Below are 13,054 nucleotides of genomic sequence, written 5' to 3'. Positions count from 1 at the left end.
TAGTGATGATGATAGTGATGTTGATAGGGATAGTGATGTTGATGATAGTGATGTTGATGATAGTGATGATGATGATAGTGATGATGATGATAGTGATGTTGATGATAGTGATGATGTTGATAGTGATAGTGATGTTGATAGGGATAGTGGTGTTGATAGTGATGTTGATAGGGATAGTGGTGTTGATATGGATAGTGATGGTGATGATAGTGGTGTTGATAGGGATAGTGATGTTGATGATAGTGCTGTTGATAGGGATAGTGATGTTGATAGGGATAGTGGTGTTGATAGGGATAGTGATGTTGATAGGGATAGTGGTGTTGATGATAGTGATGTTGATGATATTGATGTTGATGATAGTGATGTTGATAGGGATAGTGGTGTTGATAGTGATGTTGATGATAGTGATGTTGATAGGGATAGTGATGGTGATGATAGTGGTGTTGATAGGGATAGTGATGTTGATAGGGATAGTGGTGTTGATAGTGATGGTGATGATAGTGGTGTTGATAGGGATAGTAATGTTGATAGGGATAGTGATGTTGATAGGGATAGTGATGGTGATGATAGTGGTGTTGATAGGGATAGTGGTGTTGATAGGGATAGTGATGGTGATGATAGTGGTGTTGATAGGGATAGTGGTGTTGATAGGGATAGTGGTGTTGATAGGGATAGTGATGTTGATAGGGATAGTGGTGTTGATAGGGATAGTGATGTTGATAGGGATAGTGGTGTTGATATGGATAGTGGTGTTGATAGGGATAGTGATGTTGATAGGGATAGTGGTGTTGATATGGATAGTGGTGTTGATAGGGATAGTGATGTTGATAGGGATAGTGGTGTTGATAGGGATAGTGGTGTTGATAGGGATAGTGGTGTTGATAGGGATAGTGGTGTTGATAGGGATAGTGGTGTTGATAGGGATAGTGGTGTTGATAGGGATAGTGGTGTTGATAGGGATAGTGATGTTGATAGGGATAGTGGTGTTGATAGGGATAGTGATGTTGATAGGGATAGTGGTGTTGATAGGGATAGTGATGGTGATGATAGTGGTGTTGATAGGGATAGTGGTGTTGATAGGGATAGTGGTGTTGATAGGGATAGTGGTGTTGATAGGGATAGTGGTGTTGATGATAGTGATGTTGATAGGGATAGTGATGTTGATAGGGATAGTGATGGTGATAGGGATAGTGGTGTTGATAGGGATAGTGATGTTGATGATAGTGGTGTTGATAGGGATAGTGGTGTTGATAGGGATAGTGGTGTTGATAGGGATAGTGATGTTGATAGGGATAGTGATGTTGATAGGGATAGTGATGGTGTTGATAGTGATGTTGATAGGGATAGTGGTGTTGATAGGGATAGTGGTGTTGATAGGGATAGTGGTGTTGATAGGGATAGTGGTGTTGATAGGGATAGTGATGTTGATAGGGATAGTGGTGTTGATAGGGATAGTGGTGTTGATAGGGATAGTGGTGTTGATAGGGATAGTGGTGTTGATAGGGATAGTGATGGTGTTGATAGTGATGTTGATAGGGATAGTGATGGTGTTGATAGTGATGATGATAGTGATGTTGATAGTGATGTTGATAGTGATGTTGATAGGGATAGTGATGGTGATGATAGTGGTGTTGATAGGGATAGTGGTGTTGATAGGGATAGTGGTGTTGATATGGATAGTGGTGTTGATATGGATAGTGGTGTTGATAGGGATAGTGATGGTGTTGATAGTGATGTTGATAGGGATAGTGGTGTTGATAGGGATAGTGGTGTTGATAGGGATAGTGATGGTGTTGATAGTGATGTTGATAGGGATAGTGGTGTTGATAGGGATAGTGGTGTTGATAGGGATAGTGATGGTGTTGATAGTGGTGTTGATAGGGATAGTGGTGTTGATAGGGATAGTGGTGTTGATAGGGATAGTGATGGTGTTGATAGTGATGTTGATAGGGATAGTGATGTTGTTATGGATAGTGATGTTGATGGTGATGATAGGGATAGTGATGGTGTTGATAGTGATGTTGATGATAGTGATGTTGATAGGGATAGTGATGTTGATGATAGTGGTGTTGATAGGGATAGTGATGTTGATATGGATAGTGGTGTTGATAGGGATAGTGATGTTGATAGGGATAGTGATGTTGTTATGGATAGTGATGATGATGGTGATGATAGGGATAGTGATGGTGATGATAGTGGTGTTGATAGGGATAGTGGTGATGATAGGGATAGTGATGGTGTTGATAGTGATGTTGATAGGGATAGTGATGTTGATAGGGATAGTGGTGTTGATATGGATAGTGGTGTTGATAGGGATAGTGATGTTGTTATGGATAGTGATGGTGATGGTGATGATAGGGATAGTGATGGTGGTTATGATGATGGTGATGATAGGGATAGTGATGGTGATAATATAAACCCTGTTTGTCTCTCTAGCCATTCAGGCTCCCTGTGGAGTCAGTGGGGGGAGGAGTCTGCAGCCATGCACACGCAATGCATTCATCATCAGCAGGTACACACACACACACACACACACACCACACCCCCACACACCCACCACAGACCCGAGGAATAGGTGTGGAGTAGGTGTTTTTTACCATGCGGTGTGTGTGTCCAGTGTGGATGGCAGTGCAGAGGGAGAGCCTCTGCGCTACAATCAGAGTTTCGCCCTCAGAACAACTAGTGGCTTTGCTGGAGGGGTGAGTTCCAGAGACACACACACACACACACACACACAGACAGACAGACAGACAGACAGACAGACAGACAGACAGACAGACAGACAGACAGACAGACAGACAGACAGACAGACAGACAGACAGACAGACAGACAGACAGACAGACAGACAGACAGACAGACAGACAGACAGACAGACAGACAGACATCTAACCCTAACACTATACATATTAGACCACTATAATATAATACATACATTTAACCCTAACCCATAGAACTACATATTAGACCTCTATAATATAATACATACATTTAACCATAACCCATAGAACTACATATTAGACCTCTATAATATCATACATACATTTAACCCACCCTAGACCGCCCATACCCCCCCGAACTACATATTAGACCTCTATAATACATACAGTGGGGGAAAAAATTATTTGATCCTCTGCTGATTTTGTACGTTTGCCCACTGACAAAGAAAGGATCAGTCTATAATTTTAATAGTAGGTTTATTTGAACAGTGAGAGACAGAATAACAACAAAAAAATCCAGAAAAACGCATGTCAAAAATGTTTGACCCCTCTGCAAAACATGACTTAGTACTTGATGGCAAAACCCTTGTTGGCAATCACAGAGGTCAGACGTTTCTTGTAGTTGGCCACCAGGTTTGCACACATCTCAGGAGGGATTTTGTCCCACTCCTCTTTGCAGATCTTCTCCAAGTCATTAAGGTTTCGAGGCTGACATTTGGCAACTCGAACCTTCAGCTCCCTCCACAGATTTTCTATGGGATTAAGGTCTGGAGACTGGCTAGGCCACTCCAGGACCTTAACCTGTTAGGGCTAGGGGGCAGTATTGACACGGCCGGATAAAAAACGTACCCGATTTAATCTGGTTACTACTCCTGCCCAGTAACTAGAATATGCATATAATTATTGGCTTTGGATAGAAAACACCCTAAAGTTTCTAAAACTGTTTAAATGGTGTCTGTGAGTATAACAGAACTCATATGGCAGGCAAAAACCTGAGAAGATTCCAAACAGGAAGCGCCCTCTCTGACAAGTTGTTGTTCATCTTGGCTCTTTTTATTGAAGACTGAGGATCTTTGCCGTAACGTGACACTTCCTATGGCTCCCATAGACTCTCAGAACCCGGGAAAAAGCTGAATGATATCGAGGCAGCCTCTGGCTGAAACATATTATCGCGTTTGGATAGTGGCTGGTCAGAGTACTCTGAGACTCACGCTCGTGCACGAGGGCACGAGATGTATTTATTTTCTCTCTCTTTGTACGTATACAGGCTTTCCCGGTCGGAAATATTATCGCTTTTTTACGAGAAAAATGGCGTAAAAATTGATTTTAAACAGCGGTTGACATGCTTCGAAGTACGGTAATGGAATATTTAGAAATATTTTGTCACGAAATGCGCCATGCTCGTCACCCTTATTTACCCTTTCGGATAGTGTCTTGAACGCACTAACAAAACGCCGCTATTTGGATATATAACGATGGATTATTTGGGACCAAACCAACATTTGTTATTGAAGTAGAAGTCCTGGGAGTGCATTCTGACGAAGAACAGCAAAGGTAATAACATTTTTCTTATAGTAAATCTGACTTTGGTGAGTGCTAAACTTGCTGGGTGTCTAAATAGCTAGCCCTGTGATGCCGGGCTATCTACTGAGAATATTGCAAAATGTGCTTTCACCGAAAAGCTATTTTAAAATCGGACATATCGAGTGCATAGAGGAGTTCTGTATCTATAATTCTTAAAATAATTGTTATGTTTTTTGTGAACGTTTATCGTGAGTAATTTAGTAAATTCACCGGAAGTGTTCGGTAGGAATGCTAGTCACATGCTAGTCACATGCTAATGTAAAAAGCTGGTTTTTGATATAAATATGAACTTGATTGAACAAAACATGCATGTATTGTATAACATAATGTCCTAGGGTTGTCATCTGATGAAGATCATCAAAGGTTAGTGCTGCATTTAGCTGTGGTTTGGGTTTATGTGACATTATATGCTAGCTTGAAAAATGGGTGTCTGATTATTTCTGGCTGGGTACTCTGCTGACATAATCTAATGTTTTGCTTTCGTTGTAAAGCCTTTTTGAAATCGGACAGTGTGGTTAGATTAACGAGAGTCTTGTCTTTAAAATGGTGTAAAATAGTCATATGTTTGGAAAATTGACGTTTTTGCAGTTTTGAGGTATTTGAATAACGCGCCACGGGATTACACTGGCTGTTGAGTATTTGGATGTCAAAGAGCCCATAGAAGTTAATGTTCTTCTTGAGCCACTCCTTTGTTGCCTTGGCCATGTGTTTTGGGTCATTGTCATGCTGGAATACCCACCCACGACCCATTTTCAATGCCCTGGCTGAGGGAAGGTTTTCACCCAAGATTTGACGGTACATGTCCCCATCCATCGTCCCTTTGATGCGGTGAAGTTGTCCTGTCCCCTTAGCAGAAAAACACCCCTAAAGCATAATGTTTCCACCTCCATGTTTGACGGTGGAGATGGTGTTCTTGGGGTCATAGGCAGCATTCCTCCTCCTCCAAACACGGCGAGTTGAGTTGATGTCAAAGAGCTCCATTTTGGTCTCATCTGACCACAACACTTTCACCAGTTGTCCTCTGAGTCATTCAGATGTTCATTGGCAGACTTCAGACGGGACTGTATCTGTATTCTTGAGCAGGGGGACCTTGCGGGCGCTGCAGGATTTCAGTCCTTCACGGCGTAGTGTGTTACCAATTGTTTTCTTGGTGACTATGGTCCCAGCTGCCTTGAGATCATTGACAAGATCCTCCCGTGTAGTTCTGGGCTGATTCCTCACCGTTCTCATGATCATTGCAACTCCACGAGGTGAGATCTTGCATGGAGCCCCAGGCCGAGGGATATTGACAGTTCTTTTGTGTTTCTTCCATTTGCGAATAATCGCACCAAATGTTGTCACCTTCTCACCAAGCTGCTTGGCGATGGTCTTGTAGCCCATTCCAGCCTTGTGTAGGTCTACAATCTTGTCCCTGACATCCTTGGAGAGCTCTTTGGTCTTGGCCATGGTGGAGAGTTTGGAATCTGATTGATTGATTGCTTCTGTGGACAGGTGTCTTTTTTTACAGGTAACAAGCTGCGGTTAGGAGCACTCCCTTTAAGAGTGTGCTCCTAATCTCAGCTCGTTACCTGTATAAAAGACACCTGGGAGCCAGAAATCTTTCTGATTAAGAGGGGGTAAAATACTTATTTCCCTCATTAAAATGCAAATCAATTTATAACATTTTTGACATGCGTTTTTCTGGATATTTTTGTTGTTATTCTGTCTCTCACTGTTCAAATAAACCTACCATTAAAATTATAGACTGATCCTTTCTTTGTCAGTGGGCAAACGTACAAAATCAGCAGGGGATCAAATACTTTTTTCCCCCACTGTACATTTAACCCTAACCCATATAACTACATATTAGACCTCTATAATATAATAAACTCAGCAAAAAAAGAAACGTCCCTTTTTCAGGACCCTGTCAAAGCTAATTTGCGAAAATCCAAATAACTTCACAGTTCTTCATTGTAAAGGGTTTAAACACTGTTTCCCATGCTTGTTCAATGAACCATAGACAATTAATGAACACGCACCTGTGGAACGGTCGTTAAGACACTAACAGCTCACAGACGGTAGGCAATTTAGGTCACAGTTATGAAATCTTAGGACGCTAAAGAGGCCTTTCTACTGACTCTGAAAAACACCAAAAGAAATATGCCCAGGGTCCCTTCTCATCTGCGTGAACGTGCCTTCGGCATGCTGCAAGGAGGCATGAGGACTGCAGATGTAGCCAGGGCAATAAATTGCAATGTCCGTACTGTGAGACGCCTAAGACAGCGCTACAGGGAGACAGGACGGACAGCTGATCCTCCTCATAGTGGCAGATCATATGTAACAACACCTGCACAGGATCGGTACATCCGAACATCACACCTGCGGGACAGGTACAGGATGGCAACAACAACTGTCCGCGTTACACCAGGAACGCACAAATCCCTCCATCAGTGCTCAGACTGTCCGCAATAGGCTGAGAGAGGCTGGACTGAGGGCTTGTAGGCCTGTTGTAAGGCAGGTCCTCACCAGACATCACTGGCAACAACGTCGCCAATGGGCACAAACCCACCGTCGCTGGACCAGACAGGACTGGCAAAAAGTGCTCTTCACTGACGAGTCGCGGTTTTGTCTCACCAGGGGTGATGGTCAGATTCGCGTTTATCGTCGAAGGAATGAGCGTTACACCGAGGCCTGTACTCTGGAGCAGGATCGATTTGGAGGTGGAGGGTCCGTCATGGTCTGGGGCGGTGTGTCACAGCATCATCGGACTGAGCTTGTTGTCATTGCAGGCAATCTCAACGCTGTGCGTTACAGGGAAGACATCCTCCTCCCTCATGTGGTACCCTTCCTGCAGGCTCATCCTGACATGACCCTCCAGCATGACAATGCCACCAGCCATACTGCTCGTTCTGTGTATGATTTCCTGCAAGACAGGAATGTCAGTGTTCTGCCATGGCCAGCGAAGAGCCCAGATCTCAATCCCATTGAGAACGTCTGGGGACCTGTTGGATCGGAGGGTGATGGCTAGGATCATTCCTCCCAAAATGTCCGGGAACATGCAGGTGCCTTGGTGGAAGAGTGGGGTAACATCTCACAGCAAGAACTGGTAAATCTGGTGCAGTCCATGAGGAGGAGATGCACTGCAGTACTTAATGCAGCTGGTGGCCACACCAGATACTGACTGTTGCTTTTGATTTTGACCCCCCCTTTGTTCAGGGACACATTATTCAATTTCTGTTAGTCACATGTCTGTGGAACTTGTTCAGTTTATGTCTCAGTTGTGGAATCTTGTTATGTTCATATAAATATTTACACATCTTAAGTTTGCTGAAAATAAACACAGTTGATGCAGTTAATGCGAAGTGTTTGTGCTTCTAGTTCCGACCATGCAGTAATATCTAACAAGTAATCTAACCTAACAATTTCACAACAACTAGGGAAGGCTGTGGCTCAGCCTGTACCAGGCGGTTATACAGCCCGACAGGATGCTCTCGACTGTGCATCTGTAAAAGTTTGTGAGTGTTTTTGGAAAATTCAGGAGGCTGAATTTCTTCAGCCTCCTGAGGTTGAAGAGGGCTGCTGCACCTTCTTCACCACACTGTCTGTGTGGGGGGACCATTTCAGTTTGTCCGTGATGTGTACGCCGAGGAACTTAAAACTTTCCACCTTCTCCACTACTGTCCCGTCGATGTGGATAGGGGGCTGCTCCCTCTGCTGTTTCCTGAAGTCCACGATCATCTCCTTTTTTTTGTTGACATTGAGTGTGAGGTTATTTTCCTGGCACCACACTCTGAGGGCCCTCACCTCCTCCCTGTAGGCCGTCTCGTTGTTGTTGGTAATCAGCCCTACCACTGTAGTGTCGTCTGCAAACTTGATTGAGTTGGAGGCGTGCATGGCCACACAGGCATGGGTGAACAGGGAGTACAGGAGATGGCTGAGAACGCACCCTTGTGGGGCTCCAGTGTTGAGGATCAGCGGGGTGGAGATGTTGTTTCCTACCCTCACTACCTGGGGGCGGCCCGTCAGGAAGTCCAGGATCCAGTTGTACAGGGCGGGGTCGAGACCCGGGGTCTCGAACTTAATGTCGAGTTTGGAGGGTACTATGGTGTTAAATGCACCGCTGTAGTCAATGAACAGCATTCTTACATAGGTATTCCTCTTGTCCAGATGGGTTAGGGCAGTGTGCAGTGTGATTGCGATTGCGTCTTCTGTGGACCTATTGGGTCGGTAAGCAAATTGAAGTGGGTCTAGGGTGTCAGGTAGGGTGGAGGTGATATGGTCCTTGACTAGTCTCTCAAAGCACTTCATGTTGACGGAAGTGAGTGCTACAGGGCGGTAGTCATTTAGCTCAGTTATCTTCACTTTCTTGGGAACAGGAACAATGGTGGCCCTCTTGAAGCATGTGGGAACAGCAGACTGGGATAAGGATTGATTGAATATGTCCGTAAACACACCAGCCAACCGGTCTGCGCATGCTCTGAGGATGCAGCCGTCTGGGCCTGCAGCCTTGCGAGGGTTAACACGCTTAAATGTTTTACTCACGTTGGCTGCAGTGAAGGAGAGCCCGCAGGTTTTGGTAGCGGGCCGTGTCAGTGGCACTGTGTTGTTCTCAAAGCGAGCAAAGAAGTTTATTTTGTCTGGGAGCAAGACATCGTGGTCCGCGACGGGGCTGGTTTTCCTTTTGTAGTCTGTGATTGACTGTAGACCCTGCCACATACGTCTCGTGTCTGAGCCATTGAATTGCGACTCTACTTTGTCTCTATACTGACGCTTAGCTTGTTTGATTGCCTTGCGGAGGGAATAGCTACACTGTTTGTATTTGGTCATGTTTCCGGTCACCTTGCCCTGATTTAAAAGCAGTGGTTCGCGCTTTCAGTTTTGCGCGAATGCTGCCATCAATCCACGGTTTCTGGTTGGGGAATGTTTTAACCTCTATGGGCTAGGTGGGACGCAGTGTAATCCCGTGGCGCGTTATTCAAATACCTCAAAAATGCAAAAACTTCAATTTTTCAAACATATGACTATTTTACACCATTTTAAAGACAAGACTCTCGTTAATCTAACCACACTGTCCGATTTCAAAAAGGCTTTACAACGAAAGCAAAACATTAGATTATGTCAGCAGAGTACCCAGCCAGAAATAATCAGACACCCATTTTTCAAGCTAGCATATAATGTCACATAAACCCAAACCACAGCTAAATGTAGCACTAACCTTTGATGATCTTCATCAGATGACAACCCTAGGACATTATGTTATACAATACATGCATGTTTTGTTCAATCAAGTTCATATTTATATCAAAAACCAGCTTTTTACATTAGCATGTGACTAGCATTCCCACCGAACACTGCCGGTGAATTTACTAAATTACTCACGATAAACGTTCACAAAAAGCATAACAATTATTTTAAGAATTATAGATACAGAACTCCTCTATGCACTCGATATGTCCGATTTTAAAATAGCTTTTCGGTGAAAGCACATTTTGCAATATTCTCAGTAGATAGCCCGGCATCACAGGGCTAGCTATTTAGACACCCAGCAAGTTTAGCACTCAGCAAAGTCACATTTACTATAAGAAAAATGTTATTACATTTGCTGTCTTCGTCAGAATGCACTCCCAGGACTTCTACTTCAATAACAAATGTTGGTTTGGTTCAAAATAATCCATCGTTATATCCAAATAGCGGCGTTTTGTTCGTGCGTTCAAGACACTATCCGAAAGGGTAAATAAGGGTGACGAGCATGGCGCAATTCGTGACAATTTTTTCTGAAATATTCCATTACCGTACTTCGAAGCATGTCAACCGCTGTTTAAAATCAATTTTTATGCCATTTTTCTCATAAAAAAGCGATAATATTCCGACCGGGAATCTGCGTTTAGGTAAACAGACGAAAGAAAATAAAGCATTCGGTCGACTCGGGCATGCGCCTAAGCCCATAGTACTCTGATCGGCCACTTGCCAAACGCGATAATGTGTTAAAGCCAGAGCCTGCCTCGATATTGTTCAGCTTTTTCCCGGGCTCTGAGAGCCTATGGGAGCCGTAGGAAGTGTCACGTTATTGCAAAGATCCTCAGTCTTCAATAAAAAGAGCCAAGATGAAACACAACTTTTCAGACAGGCCACTTCCTGCATGGAATCTTCTCAGGTTTTGGCCTGCCATATGAGTTCTGTTATACTCACAGACACCATTCAAACAGTTTTAGAAACTTTAGGGTGTTTTCTATCCAAAGCTAATAATTATATGCATATTCTAGTTACTGGGCAGGAGTAGTAACCAGATTAAATCGGGTACGTTTTTTATCCGGCCGTGTCAATACTGCCCCCTATCCCTAACAGGTTAATAGACGCTGTGGGTACAACATCACCGATGCACTTGCTAATAAACTCGCTCACCGAATCAGCGTATTCATCAATGTTATTGTCCAACGCTATGCGGAACATATCCCAGTTCACGTGATGGAAGCAATCTGGAAGCGTGAAATCCGATTGTTGGACCAGCGTTGAACAGACCTGAGCACGGACACTTCCTGTTTTATCTATAGCCTGGGAGCAACAAAATGGAGTCGTGGTCAGATTTTCCGAAAGCAGGGCGGGGGAGGGCTTTATATGCGTCGCAGAAGTTAGAATAACAATGATCCAGGATTTTTCCAGCCCGGGTCGCGCATTCGATATGCTGATAAAATTTAAGGAGCCTTGTTTTCAGATTAGCCTTGTTAAAAGAGTCCAATGAAGTTCTTTCAGGGCCGTCGATGTGTCTGCTTTGGGGGGGATATACACGACTGTGATTAAGATCGAAGAGAATTCTCTTGGTAGATAACGCTGTCGGCATTTTATTGTGAGGAATTCTAGGTCAGGTGAACAAAAGGACTTGAGTTCCTGTATGTTGTTATGATCACACCATGAGTCGTTAATCATAAGGCATACACCCCCGCCCTTCTTCTTACCATACCTCTATAATATAATACATACATTTAACCTAACCCATAGAACTACATATTAGACCTCTATAAGATAATACATTAACCTAACCCATAGACCTACATATTAGACCTCTATAATATAATCCACACATTTTAATTCTCTTTAATATGATCTCTGTGGGAGAGTACCCCTGACCCCTAACAGACATGTATCCCTGACCCCTGACCCCTAACAGACATGTATCCCTGACCCCTGACCCCTAACAGACATGTATCCCTGACCCCTAACAGACATGTATCCCTGACCCCTAACCCCTAACAGACATGTATGCCTGACCCCTAACCCCTAACAGACATGTATCCCTGACCCCTAACAGACACGTACCATGGAACTAGAGAAAGCACCAGCTTTAATACTATGCTTACTGAATGTGTGTGTTTTTTACAGTTGTATCTGACGAGTGACCACAAGACCTTCCAGAAGGTGATTGCTCTTTTTTCATTGAAGGACTGACCCCTAACAGACATGTATCCCTGACCCCTAACAGACATGTATCCCTGACCCCTAACAGACATGTATCCCTGACCCCTGACCCCTAACAGACATGTACCCCTGACCCCTAACAGACATGTATCCCTGACCCCTAACAGACATGTATCCCTGACCCCTAACATACATGTATCCCTGACCCCTAACAGACATGTATCCCTGACCCCTGACCCCTAACAGACATGTATCCCTGACCCCTGACCCCTAACAGACATGTATCCCTGACCCCTGACAGACATGTATCCCTGACCCCTGACCCCTAACAGACATGTATCCCTGACCCCTGACCCCTAACAGACATGTATCCCTGACCCCTAACAGACATGTATCCCTGACCCCTAACCCCTAACAGACATGTATCCCTGACCCCTAACAGACATGTATCCCTGACCCCTGACCCCTAACAGACATGTATCCCTGACCCCTGACCCCTAACAGACATGTATCCCTGACCCCTGACCCCTAACAGACATGTATCCCTGACCCCTAACAGACATGTATCCCTGACCCCTAACCCCTAACAGACATGTATCCCTGACCCCTGACCCCTAACAGACATGTATCCCTGACCCCTGACCCCTAACAGACATGAATCCCTGACCCCTAACCCCTAACAGACATGTATCCCTGACCCCTGACCCCTAACAGACATGTATCCCTGACCCCTAACCCCTAACAGACATGTACCCCTGACCCCTGACCCCTAACAGACATGTACCCCTGACCCCTAACAGACATGTATCCCTGACCCCTGACCCCTAACAGACATGTATCCCTGACCCCTAACCCCCTAACAGACATGTACCCCTGACCCCTGACCCCTAACAGACATGTAACTCTTTCTTTCATTGAAGGACTGCTTCATTCATGTCACCTGGATTGTCTTCAGGCATTCTTCACTTTATCTTCATTTTTTTTCTTACTTTATTTTCATCTCAGTTTTCTTTCTTATCGTTTTTGTGAGGTATATTTTAGCTAGGTTATGAAATATGCTTTGCAAATAAAGTTTGCTGTGATTTGAAGTGTGCCAAGAAGTCCCGCCTCCAGGAAGTGATCATGGAGCATCAGGCTAACTTCCTGTCCTGGTGGAAGGTTCTACACCATGACCCTCAGGAAAGACTGGAGCATGAGGGGCTGCCTGTTCCTGTACGTAAAAAACACACACGCACACACACACACGCGCACACACAACACAGTTCTGTTATCAGTAGACCAGTTTATACCTTGCGGTAGCATGTGGTATATGTGATCTGATCAACATTTGACGTGTCTACCCTTTGTTTTAAAATGTGTC

General features: G+C 44.3%; 1 protein-coding gene across 2 annotated transcripts in view; it reads left to right on the top strand.

Annotated features, from left to right (window-relative positions):
• Positions 1-13,054, top strand: part of cfap161 (cilia and flagella associated protein 161) — a 41,488-nt gene that overhangs the window by 12,588 nt on the left and 15,846 nt on the right. For both annotated transcript variants that reach the window (XM_045706268.2, XM_082968240.1), the window contains exons 4-7: positions 2,437-2,512; positions 2,618-2,699; positions 11,659-11,694; positions 12,784-12,906. In XM_045706268.2, the coding sequence (XP_045562224.1) occupies positions 2,437-2,512; positions 2,618-2,699; positions 11,659-11,694; positions 12,784-12,906 (317 nt within the window). The remainder of the gene's footprint in view (positions 1-2,436; positions 2,513-2,617; positions 2,700-11,658; positions 11,695-12,783; positions 12,907-13,054) is intronic.

Source organism: Salmo salar, chromosome 23 (genome assembly GCF_965601325.2).
Source record: "Salmo salar chromosome 23, fSalSal1, whole genome shotgun sequence".
Classification (NCBI taxonomy): domain Eukaryota; kingdom Metazoa; phylum Chordata; class Actinopteri; order Salmoniformes; family Salmonidae; genus Salmo; species Salmo salar.
Note: the sequence above shows the minus strand (reverse complement) of the source record. Positions and strands in the feature narration are given on the sequence as shown.